Genomic DNA, 25,371 nt, shown 5'->3' on the forward strand with positions numbered 1-25,371 from the left:
CAGTAGTAGTAGTATCAACCCTCTACAGTAGTAGTAGTATAAACCATCTACAGTAGAAGTAGTAGTATCAACCCTCTACAGAATTAGTAGTATCAGCCCTCTACAGTAGTAGTAGTATCAACCCTCTACAGTAGAAGTAGTAGTATCAACCCTCTACAGTAGTAGTAGTATCAACCCTCTACAGTAGTAGTAGTATCAACCCTCTACAGTAGTAGTAGTATCAACCATCTACAGTTGAAGTAGTAGTATCAACCCTCTACAGTAGTAGTAGTATCAACCCTCTACAGTAGTAGTAGTATCAACCCTCTACAGTAATAGTAGTATCAACCCTCTACAGTAGTAGTAGTAGTATCAACCCTCTACAGTAGTAGTAGTAGTATCAACCATCTACAGTAGTAGTAGTAGAATCAACCCTCTACAGTAGTAGTAGTAGTATCAACCCTCTACAGTAGCAGTAGTAGTATCAACCCTCTACAGTAATAGTAGTATCAACCCTCTACAGTAGTAGTAGTAGTATCAACCCTCTACAGTAGTAGTAGTATCAACCCTCTACAGTAGTAGTAGTAGTATCAACCCTCTACAGTAGCAGTAGTAGTATCAACCCTCTACAGTAGTAGTAGTAGTATCAACCCTCTACAGTAGTAGTAGTAGTATCAACCCTCTACAGTAATAGTAGTAGTATCAACCCTCTACAGTAGTAGTAGTAGTATCAACCCTCTACAGTAGTAGTAGTAGTATCAACCCTCTACAGTAGTAGTAGTAGTATCAACCCTCTACAGTAATAGTAGTATCAACCCTCTACAGTAGAAGTAGTAGTATCAACCCTCTACAGTAGTAGTAGTATCAGCCCTCTACAGTAGTAGTAGTATCAACCCTCTACAGTAGTAGTAGTATAAACCATCTACAGTAGAAGTAGTAGTATCAACCCTCTACAGTAGTAGTAGTATCAGCCCTCTACAGTAGTAGTAGTATCAACCCTCTACAGTAGTAGTAGTATCAACCCTCTACAGTAGAAGTAGTAGTATCAACCCTCTACAGTAGTAGTAGTATCAGCCCTCTACAGTAGTAGTAGTATCAACCCTCTACAGTAGTAGTAGTATAAACCATCTACAGTAGAAGTAGTAGTATCAACCCTCTACAGAATTAGTAGTATCAGCCCTCTACAGTAGTAGTAGTATCAACCCTCTACAGTAGAAGTAGTAGTATCAACCCTCTACAGTAGTAGTAGTATCAACCCTCTACAGTAGTAGTAGTATCAACCCTCTACAGTAGTAGTAGTATCAACCATCTACAGTCGAAGTAGTAGTATCAACCCTCTACAGTAGTAGTAGTATCAACCCTCTACAGTAGTAGTAGTATCAACCCTCTACAGTAATAGTAGTATCAACCCTCTACAGTAGTAGTAGTAGTAGTATCAACCCTCTACAGTAGTAGTAGTATCAGCCCTCTACAGTAGTAGCAGTATCAACCCTCTACAGTAGTAGTAGTAGTATCCACCCTCTACAGTGGTAGTAGTAGTATCAACCCTCTACAGTAGCAGTAGTAGTATCAACCCTCTACAGTAGTAGTAGTAGTATCAACCCTCTACAGTAGTAGTAGTAGTATCAACCCTCTACAGTAGCAGTAGTAGTATCAACCCTCTACAGTAGCAGTAGTAGTATCAACCCTCTACAGTCGTAGTAGTAGTATCAACCCTCTACAGTAGCAGTAGTAGTATCAACCCTCTACAGTAGTAGTAGTATCAACCCTCTACAGTAGTAGTAGTAGTATCAACCCTCTACAGTCGTAGTAGTAGTATCAACCCTCTACAGTAGCAGTAGTAGTATCAACCCTCTACAGTAGTAGTAGTAGAATCAACCCTCTACAGTAGTAGTAGTAGAATCAACCCTCTACAGTAGTAGTAGTAGTATCAACCCTCTACAGTCGTAGTAGTAGTATCAACCCTCTACAGTAGCAGTAGTAGTATCAACCCTCTACAGTAGTAGTAGTAGAATCAACCCTCTACAGTAGAAGTAGTATCAACCCTCTACAGTAGTAGTAGTATCAACCCTCTACAGTAGTAGTAGTAGTATCAACCCTCTACAGTAGTAGTAGTAGTATCAACCCTCTACAGTAGTAGTAGTAGTATCAACCCTCTACAGTAGTAGTAGTAGTATCAGCCCTCTACAGTAGTAGTAGTATCAACCCTCTACAGTAGTAGTAGTATCAGCCCTCTACAGTAGTAGTAGTATCAACCCTCTACAGTAGCAGTAGTAGTATCAACCCTCTACAGTAGCAGTAGTAGTATCAACCATCTACAGTAGTAGTAGTAGAATCAACCCTCTACAGTAGTAGTAGTAGTATCAACCCTCTACAGTAGCAGTAGTAGTATCAACTCTCTACAGTAATAGTAGTATCAACCCTCTACAGTAGTAGTAGTAGTATCAACCCTCTACAGTAGTAGTAGTATCAGCCCTCTACAGTAGTAGTAGTATCAACCCTCTACAGTAGTAGTAGTATCACTCCTCTACAGTAGTAGTAGTATCAACCCTCTACAGTAGTAGTAGTATAAACCATCTACAGTAGAAGTAGTAGTATCAACCATCTACAGTAGTAGTAGTAGTATAAACCCTCTACAGTAGCAGTAGTAGTATCAACTCTCTACAGTAATAGTAGTATCAACCCTCTACAGTAGTAGTAGTAGTATCAACCCTCTACAGTAGTAGTAGTATCAGCCCTCTACAGTAGTAGTAGTATCAACCCTCTACAGTAGTAGTAGTATCAGCCCTCTACAGTAGTAGTAGTATCAACCCTCTACAGTAGTAGTAGTATAAACCATCTACAGTAGCAGTAGTAGTATCAACCATCTACAGTAGTAGTAGTAGAATCAACCCTCTACAGTAGTAGTAGTAGTATCAACCCTCTACAGTAGCAGTAGTAGTATCAACTCTCTACAGTAATAGTAGTATCAACCCTCTACAGTAGTAGTAGTAGTATCAACCCTCTACAGTAGTAGTAGTATCAACCCTCTACAGTAGTAGTAGTAGTATCAACCCTCTACAGTAGTAGTAGTAGTATCAACCCTCTACAGTAGCAGTAGTAGTATCAACCCTCTACAGTAGCAGTAGTAGTATCAACCCTCTACAGTCGTAGTAGTAGTATCAACCCTCTACAGTAGCAGTAGTAGTATCAACCCTCTACAGTAGTAGTAGTATCAACCCTCTACAGTAGTAGTAGTAGTATCAACCCTCTACAGTCGTAGTAGTAGTATCAACCCTCTACAGTAGCAGTAGTAGTATCAACCCTCTACAGTAGTAGTAGTAGAATCAACCCTCTACAGTAGTAGTAGTAGAATCAACCCTCTACAGTAGTAGTAGTAGTATCAACCCTCTACAGTCGTAGTAGTAGTATCAACCCTCTACAGTAGCAGTAGTAGTATCAACCCTCTACAGTAGTAGTAGTAGAATCAACCCTCTACAGTAGAAGTAGTATCAACCCTCTACAGTAGTAGTAGTATCAACCCTCTACAGTAGTAGTAGTAGTATCAACCCTCTACAGTAGTAGTAGTAGTATCAACCCTCTACAGTAGTAGTAGTAGTATCAACCCTCTACAGTAGTAGTAGTAGTATCAGCCCTCTACAGTAGTAGTAGTATCAACCCTCTACAGTAGTAGTAGTATCAGCCCTCTACAGTGGTAGTAGTATCAACCCTCTACAGTAGCAGTAGTAGTATCAACCCTCTACAGTAGCAGTAGTGGTATCAACCATCTACAGTAGTAGTAGTAGAATCAACCCTCTACAGTAGTAGTAGTAGTATCAACCCTCTACAGTAGCAGTAGTAGTATCAACTCTCTTCAGTAATAGTAGTATCAACCCTCTACAGTAGTAGTAGTAGTATCAACCCTCTACAGTAGTAGTAGTATCAGCCCTCTACAGTAGTAGTAGTATCAACCCTCTACAGTAGTAGTAGTATCAGCCCTCTACAGTAGTAGTAGTATCAACCCTCTACAGTAGTAGTAGTATAAACCATCTACAGTAGAAGTAGTAGTATCAACCCTCTACAGTAGTAGTAGTATCAGCCCTCTACAGTAGTAGTAGTATCAACCCTCTACAGTAGAAGTAGTAGTATCAACCCTCTACAGTAGTAGTAGTATCAGCCCTCTACAGTAGTAGTAGTATCAACCCTCTACAGTAGTAGTAGTATCAACCCTCTACAGTAGAAGTAGTAGTATCAGCCCTCTACAGTAGTAGTAGCATCAACCCTCTACAGTAGTAGTAGTATAAACCATCTACAGTAGAAGTAGTAGTATCAACCCTCTACAGTAGTAGTAGTATCAGCCCTCTACAGTAGTAGCAGCAGCATCAACCCTCTACAGTAGTTGTAGCAGTATCAACCCTCTACAGTAGAAGTAGTAGTATCAACCCTCTACAGTAGTAGTAGCAGCATCAACCCTCTACAGTAGTAGTAGTATCAGCCCTCTACAGTAGTAGCAGTATCAACCCTCTACAGTAGTAGTAGTAGTATCCACCCTCTACAGTAGTAGTAGCTGCATCAATCCTCTACAGTAGTAGTAGTAGTATCAACCCTCTACAGTAGTAGTAGTAGTATCAACCCTCTACAGTAGTAGTAGCAGCATTAACCCTCTACAGTAGTAGTAGTATCAACCCTCTACAGTAGTAGTAGTATCAACCCTCTACAGTAGTAGTAATATCAACCCTCTACAGTAGTAGTAGTATCATTCCTCTACAGTAGTAGTGGTATCCACCTTTTAGACCACACAATACAACAGAATTCATTCACCTTTAGTCATTGTCAAGCCTTTGCCCCCTACCTTACCCCCTCCCTCAACTAGTCTAGTCTGCAAGGTAGAGCTCAAAGGCATAACAGTTTGACTCCTAGGCTGCATTTCAAAATTCACTTCTATGGCCTCATAGGGAACTGGTCCAAAGTAGTGTATTTGATAGAGGAAAGGGTGCCATTTGGGACACATTCCTACTGCTCAGATTTGATGGAGACTGCCATACCATAATAACAGATCCAAGGTTAATAGATCCACTCAGGGATGTATGCAGAGGTCAGAGATTAGAGGTTTAAATGGAGAGGCAGTGATAATCCTCCACACACACACGCACGCACGCACACGCGCACCCACACGCACACGCACACGCGCACGCACACACACACACACACGCACACACACACACACACACACACACACACACACGCACACACACACACGCACAGTACCAACATGCAGACCCCCATAGTCTCTTTGCCCAAGAACACTAAGGTAACTTGCCTAAATGACTTCCGACCCATAGCACTAACGTCTGTAGCCATGAAATGCTTTGAAAGGCTGGTCATGGCTCACATCAACACCATTATCCCAGAAACCCTAGACCCACTCCAATTAGCATACCGCACCAACAGATCCACAGATGATGCAATCTCTATTGCAAACCACACTGCCCTTTCCCACCTGGACAAAAGGAACACCTATGTGAGAATGCTGTTCATTGACTACAGCTCAGCGAACAACACCATAGTGCCTTCAAAGCTCATCACTAACGTAAGGACACTGGGACTAAACACCTCCCTCTGCAACTGGATCCTGGACTTCCTGACGGGCCACCCCCAGGTGGTGAGGGTAGGTAACACCACATCCGCCACTCTGATCCTCAACACGGGGGCCCCTCAGGGGTGCATGCTCAGTCCCCCCCCCCTGTACTACCTGTTCACTCATTACTGCACGACCAAGCACGACTCCAACACCGTCATTGAGTTTGCTGATGACACAGGTAGGCCTGATCACCGACAACGGTGAGACAGCCTTTTGGGAGGAGGTCAGAGACCTGGCCATGTGGTGCCAGGACAGCAACCTCTCCCTCAACATGATCAAGACAAAGGAGATGATTGTGGACTATAGGAAAAGGAGGACCGAGCACACCCCCATTCTCATCAACGGGGCTGTCGTGGAGCAGGTTGAGAGCTTCAAGTTCCTTGGCGTCCACATCCCCAACAAACTAGAATGGTCCAAGCACACCAAGACAGTCGTGAAGAGGGCACGACATAGCCTATTCCCCCTTTAGGAGACTGAAAAGAGTTGGGATGGGTCCTCAGATCCTCAAAAGGTTTTACAGCTGCACCATCGAGAGCATCCTGATGGGTTGCACCAATGCCTGGTATGGCAACTGCTCGGCCTCCGACCGCAAGGCACTACAGAGGGTAATGCGTACGGCCCAGTACATCACCGGGGCCAAGCTTCCTGCCAACCAAGACCTCTATACCTGGCGGTGTCAGAGGAAGGCCCTAAAAATGGTCCTGTGACACATCCATCAGACCAGATCCACAGGGATGTAGTATAGTAGACAGGAGTTCAGACCACAGGGCTGTAGTATAGTAGACAGAAGTTCTAGAGTGCGTGTGCGTGTGCGTGCGTGTGCGTGCGTGTGCGTGTGCGTGCGTGTGTGTGTGTGTGTATGTGTGTGTGTGTGCGCGCACCCTCCACATTCACAGTCTGACTGATTATATTTTTCCCTCTGCAAAAAAAATTAAAGGACAAGCAGAGCAGAACAGAACAGAAAAGGGCAGAACAGAACAGAACAGAGTAGAACAGAGTAGAACAGAGCAGAGCAGAGCAGAGTAGAGCAGAGTAGAACAGAGCAGAACAGAGAAGAACAGAGCAGAACAGAACAGAGCAGAGCGGAATAGAACAGAGCAGAGTAGAACAGAGCAGAGCAGAGTAGAACAGAGCAGAGCAGAACAGAGTAGAGCAGAACAGAGCAGAGCAGAGCAGAGCAGAGTAGAACAGAGCAGAGCAGAGTAGAACAGAACAGAACAGATCAGAACAGAGCAGAACAGAGTAGAACAGATAGAACAGAACAGAGCAGAGCAGGGCAGAGTAGAACAGAACAGAACAGAGTAGAACAGAACAGAACAGAGCAGAGCAGAACAGAACAGAGCAGGACAGGACAGAACAAAGCAGAACAGAGCAGAACAGAACAGAACAGAGTAGAACAGAGCAGAACAAAGCAGATCAGAACAGAACAGAGCAGAGTAGAAAAGAATAGAACAGAACAGAGCAGAACAGAACAGAGCAGAGCAGAACAGAACAGAGCAGGACAGGACAGAACAAAGCAGAGTAGAATAGAACAGAACAGAACAGAGCAGAAGAGAGCAGAGCAGAACAGAACAGAGTAGAACAGAACAGAACAGAACAGAACAGAACAGAGCAGAGCAGAGCAGAGTAGAACAGAACAGAACAGAGTAGAACAGAGCAGAAAAGAACAGAGCAGAGCAGAATAGAACAGAGCAGAGTAGAACAGAGCAGAGCAGAACAGAACAGAGTAGAACAGAACAGAACAGAGCAGAACAGAGCAGAGCAGAGCAGTGTAGAACAGAACAGAACAGAACAGAGTAGAACAGAGCAGAACAGAACAGAGCAGAGCAGAATAGAACAGAGCAGAGTAGAACAGAACAGAGCAGAGTAGAACAGAGCAGAGCAGAACAGAACAGAGCAGGACAGGACAGAACAAAGCAGAGTAGAATAGAACAGAACAGAACAGAGCAGAGCAGAACAGAACAGAGCAGGACAGGACAGAACAAAGCAGAACAGAGCAGAACAGAACAGAACAGAGTAGAACAGAGCAGAACAAAGCAGAGCAGAACAGAACAGAACAGAACAGAGCAGAGTAGAAAAGAATAGAACAGAACAGAGCAGAACAGAACAGAACAGAGCAGAGCAGAACAGAACAGAGCAGGACAGGACAGAACAAAGCAGAGTAGAATAGAACAGAACAGAACAGAGCAGAAGAGAGCAGAGCAGAACAGAGTAGAACAGAACAGAACAGAACAGAGCAGAACAGAACAGAGCAGAGCAGAGCAGAGTAGAACAGAACAGAACAGAGTAGAACAGAGCAGAAAAGAACAGAGCAGAGCAGAATAGAACAGAGCAGAGTAGAACAGAGCAGAGCAGAACAGAACAGAGTAGAACAGAACAGAACAGAGCAGAACAGAGCAGAGCAGAGCAGTGTAGAACAGAACAGAACAGAACAGAGTAGAACAGAGCAGAACAGAACAGAGCAGAGCAGAATAGAACAGAGCAGAGTAGAACAGAACAGAGCAGAGTAGAACAGAGCAGAGCAGAACAGAACAGAGCAGGACAGGACAGAACAAAGCAGAGTAGAATAGAACAGAACAGAACAGAGCAGAGCAGAACAGAACAGAGCAGGACAGGACAGAACAAAGCAGAACAGAGCAGAACAGAACAGAACAGAGTAGAACAGAGCAGAACAAAGCAGAGCAGAACAGAACAGAACAGAACAGAGCAGAGTAGAAAGGAATAGAACAGAACAGAGCAGAACAGAACAGAACAGAGCAGAGCAGAACAGAACAGAGCAGGACAGGACAGAACAAAGCAGAGTAGAATAGAACAGAACAGAACAGAGCAGAAGAGAGCAGAGCAGAACAGAACAGAGTAGAACAGAACAGAACAGAACAGAGCAGAACAGAACAGAGCAGAGCAGAGCAGAGTAGAACAGAACAGAACAGAGTAGAACAGAGCAGAAAAGAACAGAGCAGAGCAGAATAGAACAGAGCAGAGTAGAACAGAGCAGAGCAGAACAGAACAGAGTAGAACAGAACAGAACAGAGCAGAACAGAGCAGAGCAGAGCAGTGTAGAACAGAACAGAACAGAACAGAGTAGAACAGAGCAGAACAGAACAGAGCAGAGCAGAATAGAACAGAGCAGAGTAGAACAGAACAGAGCAGAGTAGAACAGAGCAGAGCAGAACAGAACAGAGCAGGACAGGACAGAACAAAGCAGAGTAGAATAGAACAGAACAGAACAGAGCAGAACAGAGCAGAGCAGAACAGAACAGAGTAGAACAGAACAGAACAGAACAGAGCAGAACAGAGCAGAGCAAAGCAGAGTAGAACAGAACAGAACAGAGTAGAACAGAGCAGAACAGAACAGAGCAGAGCAGAATAGAACAGAGCAGAGTAGAACAGAGCAGAGCAGAACAGAACAGAGTAGAACAGAACAGAACAGAGCAGAACAGAGCAGAGTAGAACAGAACAGAACAGAACAGAGTAGAACAGAGCAGAACAGAGCAGAGCAGAGTAGAACAGAGCAGAGTAGAACAGAACAGAACAGAACAGAGCAAAGCAGAGTAGAAATGAGTAGAACAGAGCAGAACAGAGCAGAGCAGAGCAGAGTAGAACAGAACAGAACAGAGCAGAGCAGAGTAGAACAGAGCAGAGTAGAACAGAACAGAACAAAGCTGAGTAGAACAAAACAGAACAGAACAGAGTAGAACAGAACAGAACAGAACAGAGTAGAACAGAACAGAACAGAACAGAACAGAGCAGAGCAGGGCAGAACAGAGCAAAGCAGAACAGAGTAGAACAGAGCAAAGCAGAGTAGAAATGAGTAGAACAGAACAGAACAGAACAGAACAGAGCAAAGCAGAGTAGAAATGAGTAGAACAGAACAGAGCAGAACAGAGCAGAGCAGAGCAGAGTAGAACAGAACAGAACAGAACAGAGTAGAACAGAGCAGAACAGAGCAGAGCAGAGTAGAACAGAGCAGAACAGAGCAGAGCAGAGCAGAGTAGAGTAGAACAGAACAGGGAAGTGGTGTTATGTAGCAGATTAGATCATGTTTATGTTGGAACTGCTGAAAAGCCTTATGCTGGGGAATTGTTTCAGGGATTATATACAGACTACTTCCTATGACCGACAAACTCTGGACAACCATCCTGGGGAGGACAAATGTCTCTTGACCCTCACACACGCCCATGTAGTTATATCTCTCACAGTGTGTGTGTGTGCGTGTGCGAGTGCGTACATTCGTGCATGTCTGCATCTGTGTCTTGATAGTGTGTGAGTCTGTGTGTGTGGTTTTAGGGAGGTTAGTCTGTTTGTCTGTATATAACCTGTGTAGCCAGCCAGCCAGCCAGATCCTGTAACTGAGTATATAGCTATCTATTTGCCAGGGCTTACTGTCCTGTCTAGTACTCTACCTTCATTTTGCTGGACAGTAGACTTACACTAATCCACCCTTCCTCCTCCTGGAAAGGAAACAGTGGAGCAGACTGACTGCTCCTTCAGTTAACTGTATTCATCAATATCCATAACCACACACATAACAGAGGCTAAATATACTGTAATTATTTATATCAATAACCACGCACATAAGAGGCTAAAATTACTGTATTATTTATTTCAATAACCACACACGTAACAGATTCTAACATTACTGTAATTATTTACATCAATAACCGCACACACATAACAGAGGCTAAAATTACTGTCATTATTTACATCAATAACCACACACACATAAAGAGGCTAACATTACTGTAATTATTTACATCAATAACCACACACACATAAAAGAGGCTAACATTACTGTAATTATTTACATCAATAACCACACACACATAAAAGAGGCTAACATTACTGCCATTATTTACATCAATAACCACACACACATAAAAGAGGTTAACATTACTGTAATTATTTACATCAATAACCGCACACACATAACAGAGGCTAAATATACTGTAATTATTTATATCAATAACCACGCACATAAGAGGCTAAAATTACTGTATTATTTATATCAATAACCACACACGTAACAGATTCTAACATTACTGTAATTATTTACATCAATAACCACACACACATAAAAGAGGCTAACATTACTGTCATTATTTACATCAATAACCAGACACACATAAAAGAGGCTAACATTACTGTAATTATTTACATCAATAACCACACACACATAACAGAGGCTAACATTACTGTAATTATTTACATCAATAACCGCACACACATAAAAGAGGCTAACATTACTGTAATTATTTACATCAATAACCACACACACATAAAAGAGGCTAACATTACTGTAATTATTTACATCAATAACCACACACACATAAAAGAGGCTAACATTACTGTAATTATTTACATCAATAACCGCACACACATAAAAGAGGCTAACATTACTGTCATTATTTACATCAATAACCACACACACATAACAGAGGCTAAAATTACTGTCATTATTTACATCAATAACCACACACACATAAAAGAGGCTAACATTACTGTAATTATTTACATCAATAACCGCACACACATAAAAGAGGCTAACATCACTGTAATTATTTACATCAATAACCGCACACACATAAAAGAGGCTAACATTACTGTAATTATTTACATCAATAACCACACACACATAAAAGAGGCAAACATTACTGTAATTATTTATATCAATAACCACACACACGTAACAGAGGCTAACATTACTGTAATTATTTACATCAATAACCGCACACACATAAGAGAGGCTAACATTACTGTAATTATTTACATCAATAACCACACACACATAAAAGAGGCTAACATTACTGTAATTATTTACATCAATAACCACACACACATAAAAGAGGCTAAAATTACTGTCATTATTTACATCAATAACCACACACACATAAAAGAGGCTAAAATTACTGTAATTATTTACATCAATAACCGCACACACATAAAAGAGGCTAACATTACTGTCATTATTTACATCAATAACCGCACACACATAAAAGAGGCTAACATTACTGTCATTATTTACATCAATAACCACACACACATAAAAGAGGCTAACATTACTGTAATTATTTACATCAATAACCGCACACACATAAAAGAGGCTAACATTACTGTCATTATTTACATCAATAACCACACACACATAAAATAGGCTAACATTACTGTAATTATTTACATCAATAACCGCACACACATAAGAGAGGCTAACATTACTGTAATTATTTACATCAATAACCACACACACATAAAAGAGGCTAACATTACTGTCATTATTTACATCAATAACCGCACACACATAAAAGAGGCTAACATTACTGTAATTATTTACATCAATAACCGCACACACATAAAAGAGGCTAACATTACTGTCATTATTTACATCAATAACCACACACACATAAAAGAGGCTAACATTACTGTAATTATTTACATCAATAACCACACACACATAAAAGAGGCTAACATTACTGTCATTATTTACATCAATAACCACACACACATAAAAGAGGTTAACATTACTGTAATTATTTACATCAATAACCGCACACACATAAAAGAGGCTAACATTACTGTCATTATTTACATCAATAACCACACACACATAAAAGAGGCTAACATTACTGTAATTATTTACATCAATAACCACACACACATAACAGAGGCTAACATTACTGTAATTATTTACATCAATAACCGCACACACATAAGAGAGGCTAACATTACTGTAATTATTTATATCAATAACCACACACATAACAGCTAACATTATTCATCAATATTAATACATAATAATAAATACGCATTAATACTATCTCCAGTGCCATTGCAGTACAAGAAAACGGCTAGGTTACATGCAGTAGATGGCAACACAACGATTTACTGCCGACAACCAGCCATCCAGAGACCTATTACCAATGCCCCCAATAGTGCTATTAAAAATTACAGCCACAGATCAGATCATCATAGTACCGAGGTAAAACTACTATTATGGACAAACGAGACAAATATAGACAATATTCTACAGTGTTTTCAGTGGCTGAAATCCCAAACGAATAACCCTGGTAGCCCTTTGCTGCCCAGCCAGTGGTAGCTTCTTCTAACAAGCTGTTCCTAAAACACTATTCTGTCCAGGAGAGGATTAAGAAACCACAACAAACACAAACACATTCTCTCTAAAAACTCATATTTCATCGGAATTCAATACAATGTTTGGCCTGCTCTGCTGAACCAACAATACATTGGGATTATATTCCGTAGTGGTTCATACTTCAGACTGCAACAGACTGATAGACATGCCGACAGACTGACAGACAGGCAGAGAGACAGACAGACGGGTTGAATCAGTTGGAAAATAAATCACTCTGAAAATTCCTTACTGTCGGATCACTGGGTATTCAGCTCCCAAAACAGACAGACATGACGGTACCACAAACATTTATAGTATATTACATTTTAAGATACTAGGCTAATTTTCAACTATATTGAAAGCTACGAACATTAGGTGTTAAACTGATGTGTAAGGAGGATTGATTGAATTGGCCAATCAATCACAAATCGCTACCATGATCAGAACCAAAGCGATATAGAAAACATGCAATTCATACTGATTAGTATGGAAATATGCTGTTTAACAATGACAACAACCGCTACTACTACTACTACTACTACTACTACTACTGCCCCCTCCATCTTCCCCATTATCCCCTGTGTATTTATACCTGTGTTCTCTGTTTGTCTGTTGATATTTGTTTTGTTTGTGAAAGCTACCTGCGTTTGTTCCCCTGCTCCTGCCTGTTTCTTGCTCCTGTTTTCTTACCCCACCTTACAGGATTATTGAACCCCCGCCTGCCCTGACCCTGATCACTGGGCATTCAGCTCCTGCCGTTCTTGACCCTTTGCACCCTCTTTGGATTATTGACCCCTGCCTGCCTTTGACCTGTCATTTGCCTGCCCCTGTTTAAAAAGGAATACATGTTTGTTTCTTCAACACTGTCTGCACCTGGGTCAACCCTAAAACGTGATACTACTACTACTGCTACTACTACTACTACTACTGCTACTACTGCCACCACTACTACTGCTACTACTGCTACTACTATTATTATTACTACTACTACTACTACTACTACCACTACTACTACTACTACTACTACTACTACTACTACTATTACTACTACTACTACTACTACTACTACTACTACTACTACTACTACTGCTGCTGCTGCTGCTACTGCTAATGCTGCTGCTACTACCTACTGCTGCTACTACTACTACTACCACTACTACTACTACTACTACTACTACTACTACCACTACTACTACTACTACTACTACTACTACTACTACTACTATTACTACTACTACTACTATTACTACTACTACTACTACTACTACTGCTGCTGCTGCTACTGCTGCTGCTGCTGCTACTACCTACTGCTGCTACTACTACTACTACCACTACCACTACTACTACTACTACTACTACTACTACTACTACTACTACTACTACTACTGCTGCCCCCTCCATCTTCCCCATTATCCCCTGTGTATTTATACCTGTGTTCTCTGTTTGTCTGTTGATATTTGTTTTGTTTGTGAAAGCTACCTGCGTTTGTTCCCCTGCTCCTGCCTGTTTCTTGCTCCTGTTTTCTTGTCCTTCCTGGTTGTGACCTTACCCCACCTTACAGGATTATTGAACCCGCGCGTGCCCTGACCCTGATCACTGGGCATTCAGCTCCTGCCGTTCTTGACCCTTTGCACCCTCTTTGGATTATTGACCCCTGCCTGCCTTTGACCTGTCATTTGCCTGCCCCTGTTTAAAAAGGAATCCATGTTTGTTTCTTCAACACTGTCTGCACCTGGGTCACACCTAAAACGTGATACTACTACTACTGCTACTACTACTACTACTACTACTGCTACTACTACTACTACTACTGCTACTACTGCCACCACTACTACTGCTACTACTGCTACTACTACTACTACTACTACTACTGCTACTACTACTACTACCACTATTACTACTACCACTACTACTACTACCACTACTACCACTACTACTACTACCAATACTACTACTACTACTACTATTACTACTACTACTACTACTACTACTACTACTACTACCACTATTACTACTACCACTACTACTACTACCAATACTACTACTACTACTACTATTACTACTACTACTACCACCACTATTACTACTACCACTACTACTACTACCACTACTACTACTACTATTACTACTACTACTACTACTACTACCACTACTACTACTGTTTCAGCATGGAGTTGGCTTGTTTACTCCTGTGGATACATGCTACACTGCTCCAGGAGTTCTGCTGTATGGAGTTTGACTGTCTTCATCCACAACTAATCAGAGCTTTCCCTAGATAGCGTTTCCTAATAAGCCTTGCTTATAAGACCATTCCCAAGTGTACTGCAAAGTAATCCTATGGGTCAGCCCTGTGGATGAGAAAACCATGCAAATGACTCAGTAGACTGTGTTACTTACTGTATGTAGTAAGTCAGAGTGATTGGCTCAGTTGCCAGGAGGAGAGTGAGATCATGTGAATTCTGGCAATTACATTAACACTGTTCCCGACCCCTTGACCTGTAACATAATGAACAAGAGTATGACCTCAGGATTTCAGTAGGGTCAGGCAACACACCTCTGTAAAGACAGGATACATAACATAGAAATAGAATGACTAGGATGAATTGGATGTCCAGTCTATAGATTAAATTTCTATGCGATTCAAGGGTTCTATATCAGTACACTGAACGGAGGAGGTTGGGGGAGGTTAGACAACAGTATTGATACACTACCGTCATGTTTTTTAGCCTGCTGTTCAGCACAATGCTACAATTTAGCATTTTATAACACAATGACCTCAAACATAGATTGTTTTCTCTAGTCCAATCCCAACTCTTCCTCCCTCCTTCCTCCCTTCTCCCTCCTTCCTCCCTTCCTCACTCATTCCATCCCTTCCTCACTCCTGCCTTCAGGCTAAATTCCATAACTCATGGATTCAAAATCCACCCAAAAAAGGTAAATATATGAAACGGAATAGAGGATAAGGAAGCTGCCGACTCCTTTAATTGTGCTGCACGTCTCTCTAGCTCATGAGATAATCTGGTTTCCAGTTTGGTTGCTGGGCAGATGGCGCCAGTAAATGGGGACAGAGGACAGGCGTCGGCTCTGTGTTTGTACAGCTTGGACGCTGCTCCACCCTATAATCTCTGGTGAAACGAACACTGGCCTCACAACCAGCCTGTCTGCCTGCTTGTATCTCAATGAACACTGGCCTCACAATCAGCCTGTCTGCCTGCTTGTATCTCACTGAACACTGGCCTCACAACCAGCCTGTCTGCCTGCCTGTATCTCAATGAACACTGGCCTCACCACCAGCCTGCCTGCCTGCCTGTATCTCAATGAACACTGGCCTCACCACCAGCCTGTCTGCCTGCCTGTATCTCAATGAACAAATATAAAATGTCCATCATAGCAGAGCGAGGGAGGGGGGGCCGAGGGAGGGAGGGGGTGGGGTGCGAGGAGAGGAGAGAGAGAGAGAGAGAGAGGAGAGGAGAGGAGAGGAGAGGAGAGGAGAGGAGAGAGAGAGAGAGAGAGAGAGAGAGAGAGGAGAGGAGAGGAGAGGAGAGGAGAGGAGAGGAGAGGAGAGGAGAGAGAGAGAGAGAGAGAGAGAGAGAGAGAGAGAGAGAGGAGAGAGAGAGAGAGAGAGAGAGAGAGAAAGAGAGGAGAGGAGAGGAGAGGAGAGGAGAGGAGAGGAGAGGAGAGAGAGAGAGAGAGAGAGAGAGAGAGAGAGAGAGAGAGAGAGAGAGAGAGGAGAGGAGAGGAGAGAGAGAGAGAGAGAGAGAGAGAGAGAGAGAGAGAGAGAGAGAGAGAGAGAGAGAGAGAGAGAGAGAGGAGAGGAGAGAGAGAGAGAGAGAGAGAGAGAGAGAGAGAGAGAGAGAGAGAGAGAGAGAGAGAGAGAGAGAGAGAGAGAGAGAGAGAGAGTAAAGAAAAGCTGTCCAGCTCTTGTTCGCTGCGTGGGGTCGGGCGATGTGGTGACTTCCCAGGGGACGGCACATCAGGACGACAAGGGCTGACCCACGTACAGAAACAAATAGGTGTACAGCTCTCCGTATTTCTCCGTCTCTCTGTCTCTCTCTCTGTCTCTCTCCGTCTCCCTGTCTCTCTGTCTCTCTCCGTCTCTCTCCGTCTCTCTCTGTTTCTATGTATGTCCTCAATATGTCTTATTGACATCATCGAGTTGCAGTCAGGGACTGACTGACTAGTAGATAAACTGCATGTCTGATTCCTTCTTCCACTCCATTTAAACCCATTAGGATGCACACTGCCTGCTTCCCTCCTAGACATCCCTCCAACATAACAGGAGGCCAGGGTCAGGTCAGCGTCAAGGTCTGTGAAAATAAATAAAGATAAATGAAATCCCTTGACTGATTAGATTTTGAAGGAATCCCTCACGTGCCTGGATAGAGCCTCCTTGGCAGGAAAATGTGCATGGACTAAAGTGAACTCCTCCTGTGTGTGAATGGAGGACTAGAACATTGAGGGACCCTGGCCCTTCTGCTCAGAGGGGAGGGAGGGATGGAGAGGGGGGAGACAGAAAGGGGGGGGAGAGAGAGAGAGAGAGAGAGAGAGAGAGAGAGAGAGAGAGAGAGAGAAAGAAAGAAAGAAGGAAAGAAGGAAAGAAGGAAAGAAGGAAAGAAAGAAAGAAAGAAAGAAAGAAAGAAAGAAAGAAAGAAAGAAAGAAAGAAAGAACGAAAGAAAGAACGAACGAAAGGATAAACTTCTCATCCAGTCTTTGCCGTAGCAGGGACTGTTAGTAGCTTATTCCGCAAAGTGTCCTGCATGTCAAATCAAATGAGAGTTTATTGGTTGCGTACACAGATTTTCAGATGTTGTTGCAGGTGTAGCGAAATGCTTGTTTCTAGCTCTAACAGTGCAGTAATACCTAGCAATAATAAATATAATAACAATGAACATGTAACCCAGAAAAATTAAGAAATTATGAAATATCAGAACGAGCAACATCAATGACCAGAATATAAATATATATACTGTATATACATATGATGGTGTGTAAAGACAGTATGGACAGTATATGCATAGAAACTGTTAGTACAGCAGTAGTTACATAGGAAGAGCCATGACTAGAATACAGTAGATACAGTGCATTCGGAAAGTGTTCAGACCTCTTGACTTTGTCCACATTTTGTTACGTTACAGCCTTATTTTAAAATGGATTCAATAAATTGTTTTCCTCATCAATTTACACACAATACCCCATAATGACAAAGCGAAAACAGGTTTTTTGAAACGTTTGTAAATGTATATATTTTTTTACTGAAATACCTTATTTACATAATTTGTCAGGCCCTTTGCTATGAGCTCAGGTCCATCCTGTTTCTGTTTATCATCCTTGAGATGTTTCTACAACTTGATTGGAGTCCACCTGTGGTAAATTCAATTGTTTGGTCATGATTTAGAAAGGCACACACCTGTCTATATAAGGTCCCACAGTTGACAGTGCATGTCAAAGCAAAAACCAAGCCATGAGGTCGAAGGAATTGTTTGTAGAGCTCCGAGACAGGATTGTGTCGAGGTACAGATCTGGGGAAGGGTACCAAAACATTTCTGCAGCATTGAAGGTCCCCAAGAACACAGTGGGCTCCATCATTCTTAAATGAAAGAAGTTAGGATCCACCAACACTCTTCCTAGAGATGGCCACCCAGTCAAACTGAGCAAACAGGGGAGAAGGTTATTGGTCAGGGAGCTGACCAAAAACCGTTTGTCACTCTGACAGAGCTCCAGAGTTCCTCTGTGGAGATGGGAGAACCTTCCAGAATGGCCAGACTCCTCAGTAAAATGCACATGACAGCCCGCTTGGAGTTTGCCAAAAGGGGCCTAAAGGACTCTCAGACCATGAGAAACAAGATTCTCTGGTCTGATGAAACCAAGATTGAACTCTTTGGCCTGAATGCCAAGCGTCACGTTTGGAGGGATCAGCATCATGCTGTGGGGTAGTGTTTCAGCGGCAGGGACTGGGAGACTAGTCAGGGTTGAGGGAAAGATGAATGGAGCAAAGTACAGAGAGATCCTTGATGAAAACCTCCAGAGCACTCAGGACCTCAGACTGGGGATTCTAGATGGTAGTGGGGTGAACAGGCAGTGGCTAGGGTGTCTGAGGTCCTTGATTATGTAATCAGTCCGATTGTTACTTCGTTTTTCTCTGGTCGAGATCACTCTCCTCGTGTAGTCGACTCACAGAGGGCACGGAGGACGTTCTCCGGTCGACATCACTCTCCTCGTGTAGTCGACTCACAGAGGGCACGGAGGAGTTTCTCCGGTCGACATCACTCTCCTCGTGTAGTCGACTCACAGAGGGCACGGAGGACGTTCTCTGGTCGACATCACTCTCCTCGTGTAGTCGACTCACAGAGGGCACGGAGGACGTTCTCTGGTCGACATCACTCTCCTCGTGTAGCCGACTCACAGAGGGCACGGAGGACGTTCTCCGGTCGACATCACTCTCCTCGTGTAGTCGACTCACAGAGGGCACGGAGGACGTTCTCCGGTCGACATCACTCTCCTCGTGTAGTCGACTCACAGAGGGCACGGAGGACGTTCTCCGGTCGACATCACTCTCCTCGTGTAGTCGACTCACAGAGGGCACGGAGGACGTTCTCCGGTCGACATCACTCTCCTCGTGTAGCCGACTCACAGAGGGCACGGAGGACGTTCTCCGGTCGACATCACTCTCCTCGTGTAGTCGACTCACAGAGGGCACGGAGGACGTTCTCTGGTCGACATCACTCTCCTCGTGTAGTCGACTCACAGAGGGCACGGAGGACGTTCTCTGGTCGACATCACTCTCCTCGTGTAGCCGACTCACAGAGGACACGGAGGAGTTTCTCCGGTCGACATCACTCTCCTCGTGTAGCCGACTCACAGAGGGCACGGAGGACGTTCTCCGGTCGACATCACTCTCCTCGTGTAGTCGACTCACAGAGGGCACGGAGGTCGTTCTCTGGTCGACATCACTCTCCTCGTGTAGTCGACTCACAGAGGGCACGGAGGACGTTCTCTGGTTGACATCACTCTCCTCGTGTAGCCGACTCACAGAGGGCACGGAGGAGTTTCTCCGGTCGACATCACTCTCCTCGTGTAGCCAACTCACAGAGGGCACGGAGGAGTTTCTCCGGTCGACATCACTCTCCTCGTGTAGTCGACTCACAGAGGGCACGGAGGAGTTTCTCCGGTCGACATCACTCTCCTCGTGTAGCCGACTCACAGAGGGCACGGAGGAGTTTCTCCAGTCGACATCACTCTCCTCGTGTAGCCAACTCACAGAGGGCACGGAGGACGTTCTCCGGTCGACATCACTCTCCTCGTGTAGTCGACTCACAGAGGGCACGGAGGACGTTCTCTGGTCGACATCACTCTCCTCGTGTAGTCGACTCACAGAGGGCACGGAGGACGTTCTCTGGTCGACATCACTCTCCTCGTGTAGCCGACTCACAGAGGGCACGGAGGACGTTCTCTGGTCGACATCACTCTCCTCGTGTAGTCGACTCACAGAGGGCACGGAGGACGTTCTCTGGTCGACATCACTCTCCTCGTGTAGCCGACTCACAGAGGGCACGGAGGACTTGGGTCCAAAATAGAGCAGAGGTGGAGAGAAACTAGCCAGTTCACCATAATTAAACCTCATAAAAGGAATACAGATTTACAGCACAGCTCTGCAACAGAAGTATAATTCCCGGTTTCTTCTCTGTGAGTAGAATGCAGATGAAAATGATTTCCATGTAGCATTTATATAATAATTGCTTGTCCCAGGTCTGCATCTTTACCTTTCCCTAGCATAAAAGCCTTGCATAAACACCAATAGATATGAATTTATTAGTCAGATTATTATTTTTATATATATACAGTATATAAACCCCAACAATGCAACAATGAGGAAAGGCAACTCACAGGAGTTAATTAGTCCAGGGCGTTTCAAACCTTTCCTCGGGGACCCCCAGAGAACCTGATTTCACTTTTTAACTAAACCATCAAGCCCTTGAATCAGGTGAATAAGGTGAATCGGGTGAATCAGGTGAATAAGGTGAATCGGGTGAATCAGGTGAATAAGGTGAATCAGGTGAATCAGGTGAATAAGGTGAATCGGGTGAATCAGGTGAATAAGGTGAATCGGGTGAATCAGGTGAATAAGGTGAATCAGGTGAGCTAGTTCAGGGCTATTGTGAAACGTCTGAGGGTCTCCGAGGAGAGGTTTAATAACCATTAGGTTTAATAACCGTTAGGTTTAATAACCGTTAGGCAATACAGCAGCACCAAGAGACCAGGGTAGTGAGGACAGCCTTAGGCTACGACATGTTGTGCTTCACCACAGCAACTCATTTGATCTACAGGGTCCTCAACCTGTGACATGGTTGGTTGTGTTTAAATCCTGTTTAATAATAATGTTTCGTCCCAGTGGCAGGAACACCACACTATGTGTGTTTGTGTTCTAGAATACTGTACATTGCAGGCACACCACATTATGTGTGTTTGTGTTCTAGAATACTGTACATTGCAGGCACACCACATTATGTGTGTTTGTGTTCTAGAATACTGTACATTGCAGGCACACCACATTATGTGTGTTTGTGTTCTAGAATTCTGTACATTGCAGGCACACCACATTATGTGTGTTTGTGTTCTAGAATACTGTACATTGCAGGCACACCACAAAGGTTCCTATGACTACACAGGGCTGCCACAGTACTATATGGGACAACAGCCATGGATGATTCCCACTGGACTGAATGCATTATAAATTCACAAAGTATAGAGCAACGTTCACTTCACACATATTTCTCCACAGCCATATATGACGTACGAACCGTGGACACTCACAGTTCGTCAACAGCAGCACAACCGCATGACCTGAAAGTGGAAACTTCTAAATACAAAATAAGACGTTTTTAGGACATACTGCAGCTAGTTGCCAAGTCTGAGGGAGAGAACACGAAGGTAGATGAAAACACACACACACACACACACACACACACACACACACACGCACTCACACACACACACACACACACACACACACACACACACACAAACACACACACACACACACACACACACACACACACACACACACACACACACACACACCAGAATATTATATTATGATATTTTCCTCAGCACTACAGAAATAAATACTTTTCCATTTCCACGAATACTACTCTCCACACATAACCCCCACATCACAGTACACTGTGTTTGAAGGGGAGAACCAGTATAATAAGCATCACAGCTTTCCAGAGGACTCTCTGCTTGAGTAAGGACACTATGCCAAGGAGGAGCTTTTGTACTGTACAAGTGGACAGAATTGCGTATGTCTGTGTCCGTGCGTACATGCGTGTGTTGTGGTTGTGGGGGGGGGGGGGGGGGGGGGGTCCTGTGTGAACTGCCCAGCATGCCTTCTGTTCCTACCTGGAGACGACAAGGGGAAGAATGAGCATCTTTAACATCCTCATCAGGAGCTCTCCAGGAAACTGGAAATATTTCACCTCCTACGGAAACACAGAGAGGACACACAGAGCAGAGCAGGACGTTAGTTAGGGTAGATAGGTACAGTAAGTATACAGTAGGTTGGGTATCCATTTACCTGAGAAACATCTGGAGCATCCCAAAAACATATTATTACCTAAAACAATGAACGTGTATAAATGTTGCTTTCTCATATGTCAAGTGAAGGTTGATTGGTTGACGTCAACTATTTCGCTACTAATGTGAATATTTCAACACCATAGTGCCCTCAAAGCTCATCACTAAGCTAAGGACCCTGGAACTAAACACCTCCATCTGCATCTGGATCCTGGACTTTCTGACGGGCCGCCCCAGGTGGTGAGGGTAGGTAGCAACACATCTGCCAAGCTGATCCTCAACAATGGAGCCCCTCAGGGGTGCGTGCTCAGTCCCCTCTTGTACTCCCTGTTCACCCACGACTGTGTGGCCCGGCATGACTCCAACACCATCATTAAGTTTGCAGACGACACAACAGTGGTAGGCCTGATCACTGACAATGACAAGACAGCCTATAGGTAGGAGGTCAGAGACCTGGCTGGGTGGTGCCAGAATAACAACCTCTCCCTCAATGTAACCAAGACTACAGAGATGATTGTGGACTACAGGAAAAGGAGGACCGAGCACACCCCCATTCTCATCGACAGGGCTGTAGTGGAACAGGTTGAGAGCTTCAAGTTCCTTGGTGTCCACATCATCAACAAACTAGAATGGTCCAAACACACCAAAACATTCGTGAAGAGGGCACGACAAAACCAATTCCCCCTCAGGAGACTGAAAAGATTTGGCATGGATCCTCAGATCCTCAAAAGGATCTACAGCTGCACCATCGAGAGCATCCTGACCAGTTGCATCACTTCCTGGTACGGCAACTGCTCGGCCTCCAACCGCAAGGCACTACAAAGGGTAGTGCGTACGGCCCAGTATATCGCCGGGGCTAAACTGCCTGCCATCCAGGACCCTACACCAGGCGGTGTCAGAGGAAGGCCCTAAAAATTGTTCTCAAGAGGGTTTCAGTAAATATATTGGTTGGGGTCAATTACCTACATCCACTACACAGGTCACGACCACTAGACGTGTTATTTACCAAGTGGTAATACAAGAGTACCGGGTAATTGCCATTGCAAAAGAGCCTGTATGGCACCATTCCTGATGAACAGATTGTGGTTTGTAATCACATACTATACGTTACAACTACTGCTGCAGCTATAGCCTTCAGGTTGATGTCCATTGCAGTAATACGCGACTGCAGTACATGTATTAATGGTGCCAAGTCTAACGTTCTTGATACAATGCATGATACATGTTGTCATATAGGTTTCAGCTTCTCGATGTATCAACATGAGCAACGGAATATGCCCTTGGTGAAAAGAAACTGACATGAATTGTAACCAGATTGTGTCTGAGATTATACAATACAGATTGTATAATTTGCATCCCAAATGACACACTATTTCCTATTTACAGTATGTGCACTACTTTTGACCACTATCCTATGGGTCTGGGCAAAAGTAGTCCACTATGTAGGGAATAGGGTGCCATTTGCGACGGGCCGTGTGTCCAGAGGGTTGTTTCCCTATAGCTCTTCATAGGTTCTCTATATATCTTCATAGGTTCTCTATAGTTCTTCATAGGTTCTCTATAGCTCTTCATAGGTTCTCTATAGCTCTTCATAGGTTCTCTATAGCTCTTCATAGGTTCTCTATAGCTCTTCATAGGTTCTCTATAGATCTTCATAGGTTCTCTATAGATCTTCATAGGTTCTCTATAGATCTTCATTTGTGTACATTGGTACAATAATTATACCCTTGCCATGCAAGTATAGTTGAGTAACCCGAAGAAAATAAAACAGCACTCCTGTGAGAAAAGCTTGGTGGAGAAGAAGAGAGGTCTGTTAAGAGCAAAATGTCTGCCTGAGGAGAGAAGAGGTCTCTTAACAGAAGGATGACCCACTGGGGATTAAACATGTTACGCCATGTGTCTGACTGTTACAAAATAACAATTCTTAATCTCTTTACTTTTAATGTTGATCTGTACTTCTATAGTTCTCCATTTGCAACTCACAGGCCAATACAGGCAGTCTTGTGTTTTTGTGTTGGTAAAATGTATCACCTACATGTATATTTGAGGAGGATAGAGAGATAGAGGTATAGTTAGGAAGAGGGAGAGCAGAGGGAGAAGGATAGAAGAGAGAGATAGAGAAAGGGAGGGAGGAAGAGGGTGGGGGGAAGAGGGAGGGAGGAAGAGAGAGAGAGAGAGAGAGAGAGAGAGAGAGAGAGAGAGAGAGAGAGAGAGAGAGAGAGAGAGAGAGAGAGAGAGAGAGAGGGACAGCTCAAGGGAGAGTGGGGAGGGAGAGAGAGAGAGGGATGGGGAGGTAGAGCTAGAGAGAGAGAGAGAGAGAGAGAGAGAGAGAGAGAGAGGGGGGAATAGGAGAGAGAGAGAGAGAGAGAGATGGAGAGCGAGAGGGAGAGAGCAAAGGAGAGGGGGGAGCGAGAGAGAGAGGGACTGGGAGGAGAGAGAGAGCGAGGGAGATGGGGAGGTAGAGCTAGAGAGAGAGAGAGAGGGAGAGAGAGAGAGAGAGGGGGGAATAGGAGAGAGAGAGAGAGAGAGAGAGAGAGAGATGGAGAGCGAGAGGGAGAGAGCAAGAGAGAGGGGAGGGGAGAGAGAGAGAATATAAATTTGAACACAATAAAACAATAAAACTGCTGAAGAGCTTTAGCTACGGTTTAGTATTAGGAAGGGGGGGTCAGAAAGAGAGGGAGGGGGAGAAAGGCAGGAGGAGAGGGAGAGCTTAGTTTGCCTTTTTTAGATCAGGATCACTGCAGTCAAATGTCAGGCTGATTAGTGTGTGTGTGTGTGTGTGTGTGTGTGTGTGTGTGTGTGTGTGTGTGTGTGTGTGTGTGTGTGTGTGTGTGTGTGTGTGTGTGTGTGTGTGTATGTCTATTGGACTTGAGTGAAAAACACACACACGCACACAAACAGCTGGCATCGGGCCCTGGCATCTGCCGCCACAGGACAAACAGGCTGGCATGTTGCAAACACACACAGTTATAGCTCCTTAATACAAATGTTAATGAATGAAAAATTCAGTGACATTCTGGGACGTTGATTCTTGATTATTCTTGATTACTACAGTGCCTTGCGAAAGTATTC

The 25,371-nt window shown here is 43.8% G+C and overlaps 1 protein-coding gene across 1 annotated transcript in view; it reads right to left on the bottom strand.

Annotated features, from left to right (window-relative positions):
- The window catches only part of LOC139387250 (solute carrier family 1 member 7a), an 80,440-nt gene that overhangs the window by 42,895 nt on the left and 12,174 nt on the right, over positions 1-25,371 (bottom strand). Inside the window, exon 2 of the mRNA XM_071133360.1 lies at positions 22,126-22,205. Coding sequence (XP_070989461.1) covers positions 22,126-22,205 — 80 coding nt within the window. The remainder of the gene's footprint in view (positions 1-22,125; positions 22,206-25,371) is intronic.

The sequence above is a fragment of the Oncorhynchus clarkii genome, chromosome 28 (assembly GCF_045791955.1).
Source record: "Oncorhynchus clarkii lewisi isolate Uvic-CL-2024 chromosome 28, UVic_Ocla_1.0, whole genome shotgun sequence".
Classification (NCBI taxonomy): domain Eukaryota; kingdom Metazoa; phylum Chordata; class Actinopteri; order Salmoniformes; family Salmonidae; genus Oncorhynchus; species Oncorhynchus clarkii.